General features: G+C 35.4%; 1 protein-coding gene across 15 annotated transcripts in view; it reads right to left on the minus strand.

The window, feature by feature from the left end:
- LOC109415966 (high affinity cGMP-specific 3',5'-cyclic phosphodiesterase 9A) overlaps positions 1–22,221 on the minus strand; it is a 680,025-nt gene that overhangs the window by 7,773 nt on the left and 650,031 nt on the right. For all 15 annotated transcript variants that reach the window (XM_062856633.1, XM_062856639.1, XM_062856630.1 and 12 more), the window contains one exon: positions 4,969–5,076. In XM_062856633.1, the coding sequence (XP_062712617.1) occupies positions 4,969–5,076 (108 nt within the window). The remainder of the gene's footprint in view (positions 1–4,968; positions 5,077–22,221) is intronic.

The following is a 22,221-nucleotide window of genomic DNA, read 5'->3' on the forward strand; positions in this document are numbered from 1 at the left end:
AATATATTATCCAATTTAAATTGGTTCAAATGCTGTTCTAAATAATATAATTTATGATTCTTTTTTTAAAAATCTCCCGGACAGAGTTACCTTTTACTTTTGAAATTTCAAAAACATGTTTAACAATAAATATATTTTAATCATTTCCAGTTTTTTGTGATTGATTAATCATGATTTTTAATCAATGAGCCATTTTTAATCATTAATCATGATCAATAATCACAGATAAATCCAATTTAATCATTAATCATAATCTTTAATCATCCTAAAAATCAAATTAATCATTAATCATAATCAATAATCACCAAAATTGAAATTTTAATCATCAATGATTAATCATGATTAAAATTTTTGTTAATCATGAACGCTCTGAAGTCCACCACAGTTTTGTTCAGGAATTCCATTGAAAATTCCCGCAAGAATGTGTGCAGAAACTTCTTCAGGTATTCATATAGGAAAACCGGCAAGAATTCCACCAGAAAATATTGCATTAATACTTCAAATAATTGAGAAAGAAATTTCTACAGAGACGAATCTTAGCATTTCTCCATGGAATTCAGAAACGTTTCCTAGGAATTTCTACTTAAACTTCACCATGAACTGTTGAAGATATCCTTCGCTGATATTTGCCAAGAGAACTCTGAAACTCCGAAGAAGACTCTGGAAATATTTTTGAAAGAATTCCTGTTGAAGAAATCTTTAGAGGATTATACGAAGACATCTCAGGCTCAGGACACATCTCAAGAAAATTCTTGAAGGAATACCAGGAGGAATTCCTGAAGCACTTCTAAGAGAAATACTTGGAGAAACTCCTCGGAAAATCCTTGGTGGAATTCCTCGAAAAGTTATTTTTTTTAGGAAAAATCTTGAAAAAATCCATTAAAATCCATGGAGGATTTTTTGAGAGTATTCCTCAAACAATCTGTTGCAGTATTTCTGAAGAAATTCCAGTGGGAACCTTGCTGAAAATTCTTAGAAAAAAAATCATGAGATATATTTAGAGGAATAAGAAATATCTCGTTTTTTAAGGATCTTCACAAAAGATGGGCAATGCGTTTCTACAGTTTCCCACAGGAATGCGCTCAGAAATACTTCAACAGATTGCTCCAGGTATGCTCTCAGAAAATCCTCCAAGGATTTAATTGGATTTTTCCACGAATTTCTCCAAAAAACCCTCAATAATTTTTTCTAGGAGTCCCTGCAGATATTTCCCGAAATGTGCAGGAAATTCAAAAAAAATATTCGCATTTTTTTCAAATAATCATATCTAAAGTATTTAAAGTATTATTCAACAGTACTCCTGATACTTCTGCAGAACAGTACTTCTCACTGGAGATTTCGTCAGAAGTTTCTACACGGATTTTTTTAAAAATATCTCCAGGCTTCTTCGGAGTTTTAGAGTTTTCTTCAGGATTTTCAAAGTTCTTCTTGGAGTTTTTAGGAAGTTCTCCTTAAACCCATAGAGATTCATTCGGAAATTCTTCCAAAGGCTTTTCCAAGAATTCCTTGTGGAGATTTCTGCGGAAATTGTTTTTGAGATATTTCTGGGGATTTTTTTTTTTGTTCAAAAGTTTTTTTTTCAGAAATTGCTCAAAAAATACTGGAGGAATTCAAGAAAGAATTTTTAATGGTATTTCTAAAGAAATTCTTGCGAGTCTGAAAAAATGCCCCGAAAAATTCCTGGTGATACCTATGAGCATTTCTGGAAGAAGTTTTTGTACATATTTTGGAAGGATTCATGTATAAAATTCCTGAAGCAGTTTCCTAGATAAACGCCCGGGAGCGTTAGCGTTTGACTAGAAAATTTTCCACGAGAAATTTCTGGAAGGATTCCTTTAAAGGAACTTTTGAAGAAATCTACAATAAAATTGTCTGCAGAAATTGCAAGCCAAGAAAGTGGTACAATTCTCGAAGAAATTCTTCAATAAATTTCTGAGAGACCCCTGCAGGATATTGTGAAGCAATCCCAGGAAGAAAATGGTATGGCGCGTAAGATTTTTTAAACCCCCCTCCCACCATAAACCCTTACGTAATTAATGGACAGCCTCATACCTCTGGCGGAATTCTTGGAAGAATTTCTTAAACAATTTCAGAAGACATAAGTACACAAGAAAGAAATTTCTGAAGTAAATATTGCAGAAAAAAAAATAAATCCTGGAGGCTATTCATCAGAAAAGCACGGAAGAAACTGTTGAAAAAATATGTTTTTAAGGGCAAGCTCAGAATCCCAAGATGGCCGACTTTTGCACCTACTCACGGTTTTGAGCGCAAAAATCTCACAAACAACTTAACCAGCGCTCCGGATCTTCTTATTTATAGCTCATTATAAGTGAACAAGAACAAAATAAAAAATTACAGTCTAGTTAGAAGAATAATTCTTGAGATTTGTGCATTCGAAGTTCTGATGCAATGTTGATAGACGTATGTCTTAATTCATTAAAAAATCTTAAAAAAATACCTGAGAGAACTGGAAAGCCCTCCACAGGAATTGATCTTTGGAGACATCCCTGAAGCATCTCTGGAAACTTTATTCATAGAATCGCTGAAGAAAGATCTTAACAGATACTAGGTCATCCCTGGAGGAATGCCTAAGGAAATGCTGGAGAAAGTGCTGAAGGAACTTCCAGAAGAAATGCTCTGGAGTTTTCTAGAGAAATTTCCAAATAATTAAAGGAAGCTTTTAAGTAATTCAAGAAAAAAAAAATCTGCACTTCGGTGGAAAAAAAATCATATAAGTTCATATTTTGAAAAACATTTGAAGGTATTCATGAATAAACATAGGAGAATTTCTTGAGGAATTTCGAGAACATTTTCAGAAGAAACTCCAAAGAAACTCCCGGAGAAATACCTTCAGAAATGTTTGAAGAAAGAAAGAGTTCATGCACAGATTTCTGTGGAAATATATAAAGGGATTCTCTAGATAATGATCAAAGGAATCACAGAAAGTATTTCTGAAGTATCTTTTAAAGAAACTAGTGGTCTAGTTGCAAGATAAATATTTTGAGAAATTTCCTGAATAACGCTTAAAGAAAATCCAAGCAAATTTCCTGAAATCTCTGGAGAAGCATAGAAGAATAATAACACGAATGCATGTAAAAAAATAATATCTCAATTTTACTCCTGGAACATCATCATCATTGCACATTTAGCTTTTGGTAAGATTTAACCAATAGCAGTGAACTATTTGATTGATCTTTAAATATCATATTTTGCTATTGGTTAGATGGTACAAGAACAATTTTTTGCTATTTTTTCAGTACTTTTACCTCTTATCTCAAACAATCCAATATCACATTTTGACCGTCAGTAGAGTAAAAAATCAAACTTTGAACTATTCAAATTTTAATATTAATTTGAAGCATTTTGAAATACATTAAAACGGCGTACTTTTTAGGCAAATCTTGTCCCGAAAAAGATGTCAAACTGCTTTCCGTAATATAACCTGATAACCATGGACTTTAAAAGCATTGAAATAAGCGTTTTTGTCATGGAAAACAGGCAAATGAAAAATCACTGTGATTTCACCAATTCCCCCCCAGAGAAAGCACATTTTCGGTGCACTCGTACAGCTCATGCATTATATTACACGCAATATGTGAACACGTCAAATGAAAGCTTATTTAACGTAGAATCGACCAACCGAATAATATTCCGCATTATTTGTCATAAAATTATCAAATTTAGGTAATTCTTACTTGGAGAATGTTATCTTAAGTCGAACCATTTGAAATCTAAATTTGAACTAGTAAACGGGGCGAGCTTCCAGTGTTGGCCTGCAGACTGCGCTAATGGTTGTTTTGTTTACTCTTGGGGGATGAAAAAAATCCAAATTTAGTTTCCAAGTTTCTGAAGAGTTTAGAACATTCTTAGTTGAAATTCCACTGCCTAATGAAAAATAGTTATGGAAATTAGCAGATCCATGTGTTTTTCTATTGTTCAGCACGAAATTGGCTGTTGTGGGAGATGCTCGAGCAGCTGCCGCCAGTAGTTCAGATTTAGATTAAAATCATTGTTGACGAATAATCGAATTTTTCAATGAAATTCGGTGCAAATACAAACTTTTTACCACTTAACAGAAAGCTTATATCCGTGGCTTTCCTGTACATAAGATTTTGCCGTAGTAAATTATTTCCATGTGAGAGAAAAAGTCACTCAAAATTTGCGCTACTCCGGAAAGCCGCAATTTGGTTCAACTTTTGATTACCTACCCTACTTGAACTCTGCCCGGGTTTTAAATATTTGATATGGTCTCAGTCATTCTGTAGCCCAGATAGATCACGTGCTGGTCGACAAGCAACATTTTTTTGATCATCATGCATGTGAGGTTTTTCAGAAGCCCAAACATGGCCTTGGATTAGTATCTCGTAGTTTAAAGCTTCTCTGGCGCTCCGAAGCTCAATAGTGGTTAGTCGAAGAGGTAGCTGCAGTACCATCAGAAGCAAAATCAGAGGATAAGTATGATCAATGATTTTGGCACTTTATAAGAATTTATGCATGAAATAACAACAACCACGCAAGAGGTGACAAGTATCGCTCAGCGACATCAACGAAGTAAAATAATACAGTCCGGCTTAACCGAGAGCGGTACAGGCTGGCAAGAGCAGAAAAAATCCACTGTACCGCAACAAGAATGAGCAGAATGAAAAGAGTTTAGTTGATGAAGGGTAAAAAAAAACTTTTATCGGAACGATATGCCGAGGTTCTATGCAACTGTCAATGGTACGCAGAACGAAACTGCGCTAGTATCCACTAATGACCGGGAGTGAACACAAAATAATAGTGGCAGCCAGATGGAAAGAGCACTGAAACGATTTGTTGGATGACAACGAAGAAGATTTGCATAGTTACAGGTCAATCAGTTAAATCGTTCAGCGCAGAGGTTAAAAAGACCCTACAGTTTCTCTTCCCCAGATTGATTCGCCAAAAACGTTTCCCATATTTTGGATAATCAATAACGGGTATACCTACTTGTACAAGTCCTTGCTCATGTTGCGGAAAATGTTACAATCCGGATGCTCCAGCAGCCGAAATGCAATCGAACAGTGGTGGTTCTCCAGCGGAGAAATGTCATTGTATCTGGAATGGAATGGGAAAAAAGTAACGAAAACCATATCGTCATTAATCAATGTTCACACTGGCGTTGGATAGATGGATTGGATTGGGTGGATCGAATGGGGTAGAGACAGCATGGCATCGCATCGATTGGGTACATGTCAGTTAAAAATAAATGATAAATGAATTACAAAAAAAAAAATTGTGCCGCTGATGGTTGTGTTTAAGCTCAGGTACAAAACTTTTCAAAAATATGTTTTTTTTTCTTGAAAAAATATAATTCTAGCAAAAAATCCTAATTTCATTGGATATAGGCAGAAGAATCCCTAAATCTCAGAAGTTTTCTAGAACAAGTTTTTAGTGGACTCCCTAAACAGTTTTAAGACAAAAGTTTGTTTTGTTTTTGCTGAGACTTCATTTGTTCCAGTCAACCACGAGGTAGGAACTATCTTCTATGTTCAGTTCATACCCATGCTCAGTAAAACTGCATCTTCATTTGTAATCCCTCTTCACTCAATACCAGAGATGCCAGATATACAGATTTTTCTGTATTATACAGATTTTTAGAGGTTGAAACAGACAGGATACAGAGTACAGAAAAAATACAGATTTCATGATCATGATACAGATTTTTCCTCCACATATTTTTTTCCTCACACATTCACGCAAGATGGAAAATAAAGTGATAAAAATTATTGAGAGTACAAACCCATTTATTTATTTATATTTTTCACATTTGACCTCAATTTTCAATCATTCCATTAAAGGAAAATTATTCTTTCAAATTGAATGTAATAAAAAAAAAAAATATTACGAAACATAAAACGTTAGATTTGCAATAAGCATACGTTAAGGGCGGGCTTCTTCACGTTTTTATCACGTTGAAATCTTAATTTGTAAAATATAACTTTTCAACCTTCGCCCAAAATTAAGTTTTTCAGCAAGTTTTCAAAGATTATGTTGCTTGACAATTTGCAAGAGTCGCGAATTTCCAGTGAAATAATAAGTTGAAAGGAAAATTTAAGCTTGAAGTGAAATAAAAGTTGGAAACTTTGCTAAGCAAAATACCTGGTTTTCTTTACGCTTTTCATTCTTATATGTACAGGGGATAGACAAAATGATCGGGACAGGCAAAATTTTCACTTTTCAAAAAATGGTCAAACGGCTGTAACTGTTTGAAAAGTACATCGAAAAATTTAAAATTATTACTGTAAGCTGATCAACTAGTAACAATGGTCCAAATTTAGTAAAGATTAAGTTATTCTACATGAAGTAAGAAAGATTCTAGAAAAAGTGAAAATTATCCGATAGCCAACTTTGAACTGTTATATCTCCGGATTCAAAGAACCAAATGCAATGACATTTTGAGCATTCATGCCTTATATAATAAGCTTTGAAAAACTTTTAACATAACCTTAAATTGTTCACACGGAATAAAATTATAGCGTTTAGATAATTTTTCTGATTTAACACCGAATTATCGAAAATTTCAACATCGCTTCAAAATTCGAGATTTTAATTATAGTTCATTTTAATTCCGTCGAGTTTACTTTAATATGATTATGATTTGAAAGGAAGAAACACCATAACCGGCAAAATTTTTTAAAAGTAATGGAAAGCATATTAAAATAAGACCAATTTACTAAAATCATAAAATAAATGAAATCGCTGTAACTTGCGCTCGGTTCATTGAGTCTGGAGATATAACAGTTCAAAGTTGGCTATCGAATAATTTTGACTTTTACTAGATTCTTTCTAACTTCATGTAAAATAGCCCGATCTTTACCAAAATTGGACCATTGATACACAACTAGTTAATCAACTTACAGTAAACATTTTAAATTGTTCGATGGACTTTTCAAAAAGTTACAGCAGTTTGACCATTTTTTGAAAAGTGAAATTTTTGCCTGTCCTGATCATTTTGTCTATCCCCTGTAGAATGAAAATAATTAGAAAACTTACTAAAAAAGTTTTTGGAAATAATGACAGTTTATTTAAATAATAATATAGAATCGAACCTGAGTAGAAATAGCCAGTGCACACCTTTTAAAACAACTGAGTTACTAACTATAAAATTGTGTTGAAGAGTAAAAATCGCTAGAGCTTTTGGAAACTACAGAGTAGGAAAACAACTTGCAAAAATATGATGCATCGAATGTAGCAAAAGGAACACGTCATATGTGATGGAAATTTTTGAACGTTCTCAACGTTACCTTGCACATGAAAAGAAAAGAATTGCGTACGCGAATTGAACTCAGGTCCTTCGGGTGTGAATATCACGCTCTAACAATTTTGGCCATCTTAGGCTGTTGAAGCACAGATAAGGCGGCATGGGAGAGTTTTTTTTCTAATTTCGGTAAAAGGCGGAGAGGCGCCTAGTATATGGAACATCGGTAATGGCAAGGATTTTTTTTTTTAAGAAATTCTTGTAGAGATTCCTTGAGAAATTTCTAGAGAGCATTCTTAAGTGGAATTCTTTTGAATAAATCTCTATGGGTCCCTTCTTAAACTCTAGCAAGAAAAACTATACACACTCTTTTTGGAGATTTGTTTAAAAAATTATCGAAAATTTCTTGTCGACGGATAACTCCATTAATATCTCCACGGATTCTATGAGAAATTCATTCAGAACTATTTCCAAAGAATTTCTACGGAAATTCCTTAAGAAATATCTAAAGAATTAATTTCTGGGGTTTTGCAAATGTTTTGTAATGCGTTCCACCAAGAATTTCCCGAAATGTTTCTCCAGGTATTTCCTCAGGAAGTTCTTAAGAAACTTCTTCTAGGATGTAAAAAAAAGAAATTCGGGTTAAATACTGTTCCTTTCAATTCCACTACGAATTTGCATCCCTTGACAGATACGTATGTCGACCTCAACTGTAAGGTCGTTTTCAGTGTCTTGTACTTGACTCGACTGGACTGGATCTGTCAAAGGATGCAAATTCTTAGTGAAATTAAAAGGAACAGTATTTAACCCGATTTTCTTTTTACTTGCCACTAACTTTACCTCCTCCAACTCTTTCATTCAGAATTTCCTGCTTAGTTTTCTTCAGAAATTCGTATGTGAAGATATTTTTATCTCCACACATTTCTTCAAAATTAAAAAGTTACTTCATGGAGTTTTCCTGAAAAAATAAAAATTCTGAAATTCTTCAAGTAAATTATTCACAAATATTTAGGGATTTGTTTGAAAACTCTTCCCAGGGTTCTCCAAGATTTTTTTTGAGAAATTCGTTCAGTGACTCCTGCAGAAACTCATTCATGTTTTTTTAGAAAAAAAAAGAAAAAAAAAATTGTTAAACTTCTGGAGTAACTTTATCAAGAATTCTTGAGATATTTCTGAAGTGAATCCTGGAAAATCCGTGGAGAAATTTCTGAAGAAATCTCTTAAAAAATGCAGACATTGCAGACAAAGGTACTTGTGGATTTTTTAAGAAATTCTTCATTGAGTTTTTAAAGGTTCCCTGGAAGATTTCTGAAGGGATCCTTGGAAGAACTGCTGGAGGTACTTCTGAAAGATTCATAAAAAAAAAAACTCGTGCAGTTTATGAAGGGATTACTTGGAAGAATTCGTTAGAAAACCAAAAGAGAAATTAAAAAAAAATGGAGAACCCTTTACAAACATTCTTTGAAACATTTCTAGAAAAAAACCTTTGGAAAATGCTTATTAGTTGAAGTTCTGCAGCAATTGTTGTGAGAATCTTTCGAAAAAAAGAAAATAATTCTGAAGAAAGGTCTGAACAAATCCAAAGCAGTGCCTGGAGCAATACCTCAAGGAACTATTGGATAAACTCCTGTACGAACATCTTTTGAGAATTTTTAGAGGAATTAAAAAAAAACCCTGAAAAAATGGAGTAATCCTTTAAGTAAAATATCTCCTGGAATTGCATCTTTTCAAGATACGTGACGAGAAATTCTTGGAGAAACCCCTGGAGAAATTCATTGATAAATTTTTGGAAAAATGCTATAGAAAAACTCCTGAAAAAATGTTGGAGGAATTTCTCCAAAAAAAAAATATATATATATATACATATATATATTAAGAAACACAAACATAACTTATGTAGCAATCCCTGAAGGAATTTTCTCTTTGATCCTTTAAAGAATCAAATGAGGATTTTCGAAAGGAATTTCTGCGGAAACCCGTGAACCAGTTTCAGGATATTTTCTGAAAAACTCCCAGGATAGTCCCAGGGAAAATTCCTGGAAGAATCCCTGGAGAAATTTTCACAAAAAATCGGCGACGTAAAAGTTCAGAACTATTAAGAATATACATATTTATTTTACTATGCAAAATCATAACGTTTTGATATTTACACCATTAAGTGAAAACTTACAGCAAATAAAAATGATCGTGCAAAATTCGGGACACAAAAATTTACATTTGCAACATACAGATTTCTTACGGGGTCTGGCTGGATTTACGGAAGCTTGATGTTTTTTGGCTTCCAGTCACAGTTTCAAAATACAGACAAATACAGATTTTCTAAAATCCTGATACAGATTTTTGGAAAAATCATCTGGCATCCCTGCTCAATACCTACATATTTTCGCTTTCACAGAGATGGATGCACTGATTTTTTCCTGTGCTTGGATTTCGCGCTCTGCAGGCATGAATAATTGGAGTATCCTGTTTCGTCGTTATCCCAAGAATATGCCTTGCCACCGTTACACGATAAAAAAAATCTATGTACCTCTACCTACATGTATGACAAATGGTGTGCAATAAAATTCCAATGCGCCAATCGACACGGGATCGGGACCACATTTAGGGAGCGATAACTCATCCGCGTCCGAATAAGTTAGTCACCAGCCGTAGAGTGAATTGTCCGGGAGCTGAATTATGTATTCATGGTGCTGGTCGTCATGCGTAAATTGACCCGAGAAGATTAATAGGCTTTGAATCACCATTTGGTTGCTGCGGTGCAGGATAATTGCGAGTGACAATTAAGAATATTTTTGCACCCGAGGTGTGGTTGGGGATGAACACCAGTAAAACCAATTATAGTGTAACACTGCAAGAAGTTCAAATTGCATCATATACTCTAATGCATACATTTGATATTCTTGCAACATACAGTACTTTTGCACACTTCTAGTCAACGACGATATTCGAGTAAACTGTAATATTGCCTCACCCGTACGCAAGTTAGCACATCGTCTGTCATTGCTTCTATCAATCTGGCTAAAGTCGAAATTTCGTTACAAATTACCCGTTTCTTTCACTACGTAGGAAACTATTCCGTTTTCCACACAATGACAATGTCATATAATACCATTCTTAAAAACAACTTTATTATTCTTAAACTGTTGAATGGCATCCTTAGCTTCACTTAGCGAGAGTTGGAATAGAAATACCTTCAGAAATTTATCGAAAGATTCATTAATAAACCGTTTAAGGTTCCCCTATTGATTTTTTTGAAAAATTCCCCAGGAATTACAAAAAAAAAATTATCAGTGACTTAGATAGTCTCTCAAGAAATCTTTGATAAATTCTGACATGGATTCCTTCTGAGATTTATATGAGAATTCGTCAAAGAATTATTCCAGAGATTTCTTTAGGAAATCCATAGAAACATTCATAAATTTGGAAACGAATGACAACACATCTAATAAAAGCCTATGAAATATAATATTATTAAAATAATAAACAAAAAATTTCTTATAGTTTCCTAAAATTCATCCTTAAACTTAAAATTTAAGAATTCTTTTATTAGTCTTTCCTTGAATTGTATCTGAAATTGTTCCATGGATTCCTTTAAAAAAATCCTGAATTAAATCCAGAAAACCTTCCACTGATTTCTTCGTAAAGTTCTCCAGAAATACTTTTATAAAATCATCCATGCATTATAAAAAAAAATTCCTCAAGAGTTCCATGAGTTTTCTCAGAAATTGCCAAATAAATAATTACAGAAATTTCTCTTGTGCTTCCTCTTAAAAAATGAGGAGTTTTTCATTCCTTCAGAAATTTTCCATATAATTTCTTTGGAACATCTCACAAAGTTTCCTTCAAAACATTTTTCAGAGATTTATTAAGAAAATCCCTAGAGATTCTTCAAGATAATCTTCCAGGGATTTATATAAAAATCTCCCAAATTTCCTTTAGAAAGTCTTCCAGGGATTTGGTTAGAATTTTCTGCAGAGATTCCTTTAGAAAGTCTTCTATGGATTCGGTCCGAAATTGCACTACCGAAGTCTTCAGAAATTCAGGCACGCGTCCTGAAATGTGAACTATTAGTTCTAGCTATATGCTGTATTCTGCAAAGTTTCTTCATATTTTTTGAACATTTTTTTCCAATAATGTGAAATTAGGATGGTCTAAATGGTTCTCAAGATGACAATGTCAACTTAACTTTTCAATGTTTCCATATAGAGTAATGAAATGTCTTACAAAGTTGAGAGGCGCTCCATTCAAAACAACTTTGCCGAAAAAAGCCAAAATAGCCAAAATGGGGTAACAACCAAAAAAACAGGTTTTTTTCAATAACTTTTTATTCATTGAATTTTTACAAGAAACTTTATTCCGAGCAGTTTTGGTGCATTCAATATGCAATATTTCTTCCAAAGATAGCATAGTTCTATATCCTCAATTAAAAAAGTTATTCAATATTCAATAAAACAGATAAATATTATTATTAGCTTTATTTACGAGGCTTTCAGCCCTAGGCTGGTTCGCCTCGGGAAAACAGATAAATAAATAAAAATACTTATTCAAGCTTTTCTTCTCAAAATGGCTTATTTTTGACACCCACACTGTGGTAGAATGGCGCAAGCATATTTCAAATCATTTAGTCTTGTTCAAAAGATCTTATTCTCACCTTTCTATGGTGTAAAAACGAAAAAGGTGTTTTTCGTTTAAGGACAAACGTCATGAAATCCCGCTTCAACAGTGCATCAGACGCACAAATCTCATGAAGCAAGCTACAAGCAACAGTGTATTTTATTATTATGTTCTTGCTCACTTGTAATAAGCTTAAAATAAGAAGACCAGATGCGCTGGTTTTGTTTACGTAGAGAATTGTGCCCTCGAAATTGTGAGTAGGTCCCATTGTGGCAGCCATTTTGGGATTCTAACAAGTCTGTCCTTAAAGAGTTTAAATTAATTTTGAAAATATGATTTTTTTTTATAGTAAAAGGGCCCTAAGTACGAAAACATAAAAGATACGAGTTTGTCGTGTTCGACAAAAATGTGTGATATTAAAAGGATAAAAATTGTTCAGAATAAGCATTCCGAAAAAAAATCAACTAAACAAAACATATTGGAAAAAAACATTTTCTTCCTATGAAATTCGACCATGAACTTCCTTAGTACGAGAATATATACTTTTTATAGTGCATAGGCTGGCAGTACGGAACAGGTACGTATGATAGGTAGTATATGATAGACTTTCTTACTCAAATAGGGCGCCAACCAAATTTTGACGCAATTTTTCTTTCACCCAAAAAAAATCTCGAATTCAACGCCCAATCAGGTTCAAATGGTCTAGGTGCCAAAAGATCAAAGGGGTGAAAGTGGACTGCTTTGTTCACTCTCTCGCGTTCGTTAGCGAATGGAGCTATTGACATTTTACGCAGTGCCACGCTTCTCAATTTGGCCTTACTAGGTGCACACTGAACCGTTCTATTGTTAGAGAAACAGAAGGCATCAAGTAGGAGATCCCCATCTGAAATTTATCACAAGGATACTCAAATCATTTTACCGTTTGTAAATCCTGAACCACTGGAATCATGAGGACTGCTTAAATCTTATTTGTAAATGTAGAGGGGTAGGAAAGAGATATTTAAAGATTTTTTTTTTAGTAAACTCATCTGAGAAAAAACTTGTTTTCATTTCCTACCATTGCACTATAGAGCGGCTCCATACAAACAAGTTGTCAAACATATTTTCGCGTCAATTTGATAATGTCTTGCTCCTATGCGTAGGGTTTATGCCTTAAACATATTAAAGACATGTTGAACATGTTGTTTTATAACGACAGTTTCAAACAGCACGGAATTACAAGTGAATTGCATACTTTTAGGCGTCTATCTTTGTATGAGGATTTATGTCCCTACTTACAAAATGGATTTCAATTCGTAAAAACATGCTTCGCTAAGAGTTCCAAGACCAGATTTAGACTCCACTATGATTGATCTACCGAGAAAAGCGACCATGACGACCAAATCTTTCCCTTAGAGGTATTCAATGGCCAATACGGTGTTTTTATATTGCAATATCTCAATCATCACCGACAACTTGATTTGAATTGCAGAATAGCAGCTAGTAGCAGCCAAATGTGGTTTCAATGTATCCCACGGATCCTAAACAAAGGCATAGAAGTTGTCCCAAAGCGAAACTTTTCTTGTATGGAACGGTGTACATAGGGAAAAATTGATTTTTTTTAATGTTGCATCATTTAATAGTTTTACAATCAACATTCCTACGTCTCATACGTCTTTCGAACGGTTTATAAGCAAGCTTTTAGAAACTACTTTAAAAGTTTAACATTCTCCATTTAGCCGACATTTCATTCATTTTACCAAAAATTGGCAATGGTCTCATTCTGCTGACAATATCTCGATAAGTATAGGGATTAGCAAACTAATATTCTACGGTTTACTGGTCTAAGGGGTCAGCTTTCAACTACCGAACCTAAATCTCAAATTGAATAATAAAGTCGATTTTTGATTTTTGGCCACCTGAATCCCCCTTAGTGCATTGTGAGCATTGCGCGTATATCCCGTGGTTTCTTGTGGATACGGGGTTCAAACGCGAAGGACCTTCTGGTGGTGGTGTGAAATTACCAACGCAGTCATTTTTTTGTTCCCTGCCAATTTGTTGGCGAACGAAAAGGCGTCTGATTCATCATCGATACCATGAGCACAACCATTGACCAATGCTCCATGCTGGATGGATGCTGCTGCTGACACACGTGGGTGTAACCGGTCAAAAGGTTCACGTGTAAATCTAAACCGTCCGTTTGGTATCGGTGTTACAGTTTGCTCATTAGAGTCAACGGGCGAAAAAAGTACTGAGCTCACGCGTGCTATATTGAATCGCTGATATGTTAGGGGTCAATGGATGTGCACCCCGTGCACCGTGTCAGGGAGAAATGGGCGTTGATGTGTGATCGGGGGTCAAGCAGAATAATACAGTGTACCTAACGGTGATTGAGCAGAGGACGGCTTCGCATCAAAATGAGAGTTAGTTTCCTTGGATATTAGAAAAGTTCGGTTAAAACATATATGCATCCTTTACTTCTAAATCAAGCCGAAGCAGCGATCCCACTCAGTTTATTACTACTAGTGCTTGGGACCTCTAAACAAACGAGATTTTTTCTTGAAAAGGGTTTAGGGATGAACGGACGATTGGTAGGGAGCATATTTTACTATCTTGAGATAAAATCTCGACTTCGAATTTGAAAAATGTTTTTTTTTCAGTGTAGAGCTCAATTTGGATTTTTTCTATACTTTTTTATAAGACATGGACACGTTTAATGCGTCCAGCGAGCTATTCGCTCTTTGAAGTAAGCACGACACTGGACAACGGGCTAACATGTAACGCCCAGTGGCACAACCGAAAGCTATTCCTGACAGCTGTGGTGGGAATCGAACCCACGCCCCTCAGAACGATGCCACCAAATCTAGACCAACATTTGAAAAGGGCGTAACAGCCATTTCGAATTTCTGCTTCTCCCGTCCCTCCTAGGCTTACCCGCCATTATTCATGAAATCTTTTACCAGTTACAGATATATCTGACTCCCCTCTATCTGTTAACGGGAAAAGTTTGCATAAAAATATTGAAATACGCCCAGGAGGAACGGAACAAGTGAGAATTTGCAATGGTTGTTCCGCCCTTTTCAAATGTTTGTCTAGAAATGCTTGGTGCACTAGTCATACGGCAACGAAGCTACACGGGGCCTATTTCTATACGTTTTTTTTAACGAGCATTATTTTGTGAAAATTACCTCAAACTACTTTTTGAAGAAGTTGTTTTTTTTTAATGAAAACATTTAAAAAAAGAAGGTCGAAACAAGTTTAGCCCTTTTCAAAAGACCGTCCAGAGTGGCTTATCAATCCAAAGTCTTCACACCAAGAAAATTGCATTGCAATCTTAAATAGTACTGCCAAGTGCAAATACGATTTGGGGCGAAATTCGTCGTTTCTTAAGAGAATCTCTTAGAATGTATTAATGCACTACTAACACAGCAATTATTTAAATATAAAAACACTTCAAAACGATTTAATGAATAATCTCCTGACAAATTGTGGGTCATTTGATTTTGGTATGATTATGGCATTCACTAGTAAAGTTTTTAATAGCTAAAAACGCGGAAAAAACCTTTTTGGACATGAAAAACTTGTTTTCCCTGTAAGTTCCTATCATGTGGTGTATGGAAATTTGGTAAGGTGTACAATAACCTTTCTTAAAGAAACATTTCGTAATCATTAGTGGTGTTTCTTAAATCAACGTTAAATTTTAAAATATTTATGTTTTTTTTTTCAAAGTAGACTGCCCATAACTGCATATTTGTAACATTTGTAGTTTTTGTCAATATTGAGTTAATACCGGGGATCATCTCCAAATTATCAGTACTGTCATCCTCCCAAATAAACTTAAGTTTGTTCTACAAAACGTGAAATAAATACCAAGTCGTTTTGTCTCATCGTCAAATAGGGTAAGCAGGTGCACCTATTTTGGGCACTTGCCGTTATAACTAAGCCAATTTCAAACCGATTGATTTGAGATTTTGTATCGAGTTAGATGCTGTACGTGCCTAACTCTATACAAAAATTCAAATCAATCCGTTTGAAATTGGCTTAGTTATAGCTGCAAGTGCCCAAAATAGGTACAGCTGCCCAAATGGTACAAGACCCTATTCACGTATGTAACCGCATAACAGTCACACTGGGAATACACAATGGCTTCATGGCGTACCGCCAATCATATTATGGTCTAATGACTTTTACAACTCTTCGCCCAGCATAGAAGAAGAGCTGTAGAAGATTTCATTGCAGAAGGATAAATTTTCAATTTTCGGCAACTTTTTTAAATTACAATCTTTTTTCAACACAAGTTGCAAACTTTGAGCTCCATTTTCTCCAATATCTACTTTTGTCGAAGTTGACTATTATGCAGTTATGGGCAGTAGAGCTCTATTTGTTTTGTTTAGTATACAAGGTGTTTTATCTAGGCAAAGTCTACACACAGAGAAAGTATAACTGTAATCTTGGTGCCGTCAATAATTGTACGAGTTGGCATGAAAACCGTCTTCACTCCCTTCTCGAAAACTGAATAGAATATGACGGGCTATGGCCTTGAATTTTAATCTTTAAAGAATTACTTGAATCCGTAAAGAAAAGATCGATAGCAGCCCCTGCATGCATTGCTCCTCGAGAAATCATTAGAGGAAACCCTGAAGATATTTTGGGACAAATTTTTAAATAGAAAAAAAATTGAGTATTTGCAGGACTCCTGGAGAAATTCCTGGAAGAATTGCTGGAGCTCCTGGAGGGATTCCTGCAGGAATTCCTGGAGAAATTTAAAGATGAATTGCTAGAATAATTCTGGCTAGAAGCAATGCTTTAAGAAATTTCTGCATAATTTCTTCAAGGAATTCCAGGAGGAATCCTTGAAGAAATTCCTGGAGGAACACTGGAGTAATCATTGGAGAATCACAAAAGGAATTTCTGGAGGAATTCTTGAGGAAGAAATTCTGGAAAAATTCCTAGAGGAATTTCTAGAGAAATTCCTAGAGGAATTTCTAGAGGAATTCCTAGAGGGATTTCTGGAGAAATTCCTAGAAGAATTTCTGGGAAAACTCCTAGTGGAATTTCTGGAGAAATTCCTAGTGGAATTTCTGGAGAAATTCCTAGAGGAATTTCTGGAAAAATTCCTAGAGGAATTTCTGGAAAAATTCCTAGAGGAATTTCTGGAGAAATTTTTAGAGGATGTTCTGTGGAAATTTCTAGAGGAATTTTTGGAGGGATTTCTTGAGGAACTGTTATTAGAATTCCTAGAGGCACTCCTGGAGGAAGTGCTAGAGGCACTCCTGAAAGAATTCCTAGAGAAATTCATGCAGGAATTTCAAGAGGAATTTCTAGAGAAATTTCAAGAGGAATTCCTGGAGGAACACTGAATGAATTCTTGAGGAATCACCAAAGGAATTTTTAGAGGAAATCTTGGGAAATTCCTGGGGAAATTCCTGGGGAAATTCCCTGGGAAATTCCTGGAGAAATTCTTTGAGACATTTCTGGAGATATTCCTAGAGGCATTTCTTGAGAAATTCCAATAGGAGTTTTTGGAGAAATTCCTAGAGGAATTTCTAAATAAATTTCTATAGGAATTTCTGGAGAAATTCCTAGAGGAATTTCTGGAGAACTTCCTAGAGGAATTTCTGAAGAAATTCCTAGAGAAATTTCTGGAGAAATTCCTAGAGGAATTTCTGGAGAAATTCCTAGAGGAATTTCTGGAGCAATTCCTAGAGGAATTTCTGGAGAAATCCCTAGAGGAATTTCTAGAGAAATTCTTAGAGGTATTTATGGAGGTATTTCTTGAGGAACTGCTGTATGAATTCCTAGAGGAACTCCAGGAGGAAATGCTAGAAGAACTCCTGAAGGAATTCCTAGAGAAATTCATGTAGGAATTTCAAGAGGAATTTCTAAAGAAATCTTAAGAGGAATTCCTGGAGGAACACTTTAGGAATTCTTGAGGAATAACTAAAGAAATTTCTAGAGGAATTCCTGAGAAATTCTTTGAGTAATTCTTGGAGAAATTCCTAGAGGAATTTCTTGAGAAATTCCAAGAGGAGTTTCTGGAAAATTTTCTAGAAGAATTTCTGGAGAAATTCCTACAGGAATTTCTGGAGAGATTTCTAGAGTAATTTCTGGAGAAATTCCTAGAGGAATTTCTGGAGTAATTTCTAGAGGAATTTCTAGCGGAATTCCTAGAGGAACTGTTGGAAGAATTCCTAGAGAAACTCCTAGAGGAATTACTAGAGGAACTTCTGGCGGGATTCCTTGAGAAATTCATGCAGGAATTTCAAGATGAATTTCTGGAGGAACACTGGAGGAATTCTTGAGGCATTACTTAAGGAATTTCTAGAGGAATTCTTGAGAAATTCCTGCAAAATTTCTTGGGAAATTCCTGCAAAATTTCTTGGGAAATTCCTATAGAAATTCCTAGAAGAATTTCTGGAGAAATTCCTAGAGGAATTTCTGGAGAAATTCCTAGAGGAATTTCTGGAGAAATTCCTAGAGGAATTTCTGGAGAAATTCCTAGAGGAATTTCTGGAGAAATTCCTAGAGGAATTTCTGGAGAAATTCCTAGAGGAATTTCTGGAGAAATTCCTAGAGGAATTTCTGGAGAAATTCCTAGAGGAATTTCTGGAGAAATTCCTAGAGGAATTTCTGGAGAAATTCCTAGAGGAATTTCTGGAGAAATTCCTAGAGGAATTTCTAGAGAAATTCCTAGAGAAATTTCTGGAGAAATTCCAAGAGGAATTTTTTGAGAAATTCCTAGAGGAATTTCCTGAGAAATTCCTAGAGGAATTTCTGGAGAAATTCCTAGAGGGATTTCTGGAGAAATTCCTAGAAGAATTTCTGGAGAAATTCCTAAAGGAATTTCTGGAAAAAAATCCTAGAGGAATTTCTGGAGAAATTCCTAAAGGAATTTATGGAGAAATTCCTAGAGGATGTTCTATAGAAATTTCTAGAGGAATTCGTGGAGGGATTTCTTAAGGAACTGTTTTCAGAATTCCTAGAGGCACTCCTGGAGGAAGTGCTAGAGGAACTCCTGGAAGAATACCTAGAGAAATTCATGCAGGAATTTCAAGAGGAATTCCTGGAGGAAAACTGGATGAATTCTTGAGGAATCACCAAAGGAATTTTTAGAGCAAATCTTGGGAAATTCCTGGAGAAATTCCCTGGGAAATTCCTGGAGAAATTCTTTGAGATATTTCTGAAGATATTCCTAGAGGAATTTCTTAAGAAATTCCAATAGGAATTTCTGGAGAAATTCCTAGAGGAATTTCTAAAGAAATTTCTAGAGGAATTTCTGGAGAAAATCCTAGAGGAATTTCTGGAGAACTTCCTAAAGGAATTTCTGGAGAAATTCCTAGAGAAATTTCTGGAGAAATTCCTAGAAGAATTTCTGGAGAAATTCTTAGAGAAATTTCTGGAGAAATTCCTAGAGGGATTTCTGGAGAAATCCCTAAAGGAATTTCCAGAGAAATTCTTAGAGGTATTTATGGAGGTATTTCTTGAGGAACTGTTGTATGAAATCCTAGAGGGACTCCAGGAGGAATTGCTAGAGGAACTCCTGAAGAAATTCCTAGAGAAATCCATGTAGGAATTTCAAGAGGAATTTCTAAAGAAATCTTAAGAGGAATTCCTGGAGGAACACTTTAGGTATCCTTGAAGAATAACTAAAGGAATTTCTTGAGGAATTCTTGAGAAATTCTTTGGTGAATTCCTGGAGAAATTCCTAGAGGAATTTCTTGAGAAATTTCAAGAGGAGTTTCTGGAACAATTCCTAGAAGAATTTCTGGAGAAATTCCTACAGGATTTTCGGGAGAAATTTCTAGAGGAATTTCTAGCGGAATTCCAAGAGGAACTGTTGGAAGAATTCCTAGAGGAACTTCTAGAGGAATTGCTAGAGGAACTCCTGGAGGAATTGCTTAAGAAATTCATGCAGGAATTTCAAGAGGAATTTCTGGAGGAACACTGGAGAAATTCTTGAGGAATAACTTAAGGAATTTCTAGAGGAATTCTTGAGAAATTCCTGAAAAATTCCTTGGGAAATTCCTAGAAGAATTTCTGGAGAAATTCCTAGAGGGATTTCTGGAGAAATTCCTAGAGGAATTTCTGGAGAAATTCCTAGAGGAATTTCGGGAGAAATTCCTAGAGGAATTTCTGGAGAAATTCCTAGAGGAATTTCTGGAGAAATTCCTAGAGGAATTTCTGGAGAAATTCCTAGAGGAATTTCTGGAGAAATTCCTAGAGGAATTTCTGGAGGAATTCCTAGTGGAATTTCTGGAGGAATTCCTAGAGGGATTTCTGGAGAAATTCCAAGAGGAATTTCTAGAGAAATTTCTAGAAAAATTTCTGGAGAAATTCCTAGAGGAATTTCTGTAGAAATTTCTAGAGGAATTTATGGAGGGATTCCTAGAGAAACTGTTGTCAGAATTCCTAGAGGCACTCCTGGAGGAAGTGCTAGAGGAACTCCTGGAAGAATTCCTAGAGAAATTCATGCAGGAGTTTCAAGAGGAATTACTTGAGAAATTTCAAGAGGAATTCCTGGAGGAACACTGGATGAATTCTTGAGGAATCACCAAAGGAATTTTTAGAGGGAATCTTGAGAAATTCCTGGAGAAATTCTTTGAGATATTCCTGGAGAAATTCCTAGAGGTAGATTGATTGATTGATTGATTGATTTGTCTTTATTAAAGAGACTTTCAGCCCTTGGCTGGTTCGTCTCTTTTTTCCTAGAGGAATTTCTGGAGAAATTCCTAGAGGAATTTCTGGAGAAGTTCCTAGAGGTATTTCTGGAGAAATTCCTAGAGGAATTTCTGAAGGAATTTTTAGAGGAACTGTTGGAAGAATTACTAGACAAAATCCTGGAGGAATTCCTAGAGAAATTCATGCAGAAATTTCAAGAGGAATTCCTGGAGGAACACATGAGGAGTTCTTGAGGAATTACATAAGGAATATCTACAGGAATTCTTGAGATACTCCAGAAGAAATTCCTGGAGAAATTTATAGAGGAATTTCTGGAGAAACTCCTAGAAGAATTTCTGGAGAAATTCCTAATGAAATTCCTGGAGGAATTCCTAGAGGGACTGTTCAGACAGAAATTTCAAGAGGAATTCCTGGAGGAACACATGAGGAGTTCTTGAGGAATTACATAAGGAATATCTACAGGAATTCTTGATATACTCCAGAAGAAATTCCTGGAGAAATTCATAGAGGAATTTCTGGAGAAACACCTAGAAGAATTTCTGGAGAAATTCCTAATGAAATTCCTGGAGGAATTCCTAGAGGGACTGTTGGTAGAATTCCTACAGTAACTCCTGGAGGAATTGCTAGAAGAACTCCTGGAGGAATTCTTACAGAAATTCATGCAGGAATTCCAAGAGGAATTTCTAGAGAAATTTCAAGAGGAATTCCTGGAGGAACGCTGGAGGTATTCTTGAGAAATTACTGAAGGAATTTCTGCAAGAAATCTTGATGAATTCATGGAGAAACTCCTAAATAAATTTCAAGAGAAATTTCTAGAGGAATTCCTAGAAAAACTCGTGGAGGAATTCCTTGAGGAATTCGTGGAGGAATTTCTAGAGTAACTCCTGGAAGAATTCCTAGGGGAAATCCCGGAGAAATTTCTAGAAGATCTCCTGGAGGAATTCCTTGAGGAACTCATGAAGGAATTCCTAGAGGAACTTCTGGAGGAATTCCTAGAGAAAATCTAGAGAAATCTCTAGAGGAATTACTGGAGAAATTTCTAAAGAAATTCCTAGAGGAATTCCTGGAGATATCCCTGTAGGAATCCGTGGAGTAATTTAGAGATGAAACGCTAGAAAAATTCTCGGAGCAATGCTTGATAGAATTCCTAGAGGAACTCTTGGGGGAATTCCAAGAGGAGCTCCTGGAAGAATTCCTGGTTGAATTTCCAGAGGAATTCCTGAAGAAATTCCTTAAGGAATTCCTGGAGAAATTCCTAGAGGGATTTCTGAAGAAATTCCAAGAGGAACTTCTGGAGAAATTCCTACGGGAATTCCTGGAAAAGTTCCTTGAGAAACTCCTGGAGGAATTTCTAGAGAAATTTATATAGGAATTCCTAGAGGAATTACTGCAGGAATTTCTAAGGGAATTCCTGGAGGGATTCCTGGAGGAGTTCCTGGAGGCTTTTCTGGAAAAATTCCTGGATAAATTTCTGGAGAAATTACTAGAGGAATTTCTGGCGGAATTCCTAGAGGAATTTCTGGAGAGCTCCTGGTGGAATTTCCAGAGGATTTCCTGAAGAAATTCTAAGAAGAATTCTTGGAGCAATGCTTGAAGAAATTCCTGCATCAATTCTTGATGAAACTCTTGGGACTAAAGTAATTTCTAGAGAAATTAACACAGAAATTCCTGGAAGAATTCCTGGAAAATTCCTGGGGGAATGCCTAGAGGAATTCATGCAGGAATTTCGA

The sequence above is a fragment of the Aedes albopictus genome, chromosome 3 (assembly GCF_035046485.1).
Source record: "Aedes albopictus strain Foshan chromosome 3, AalbF5, whole genome shotgun sequence".
NCBI classification, from domain to species: Eukaryota; Metazoa; Arthropoda; class Insecta; order Diptera; family Culicidae; genus Aedes; species Aedes albopictus.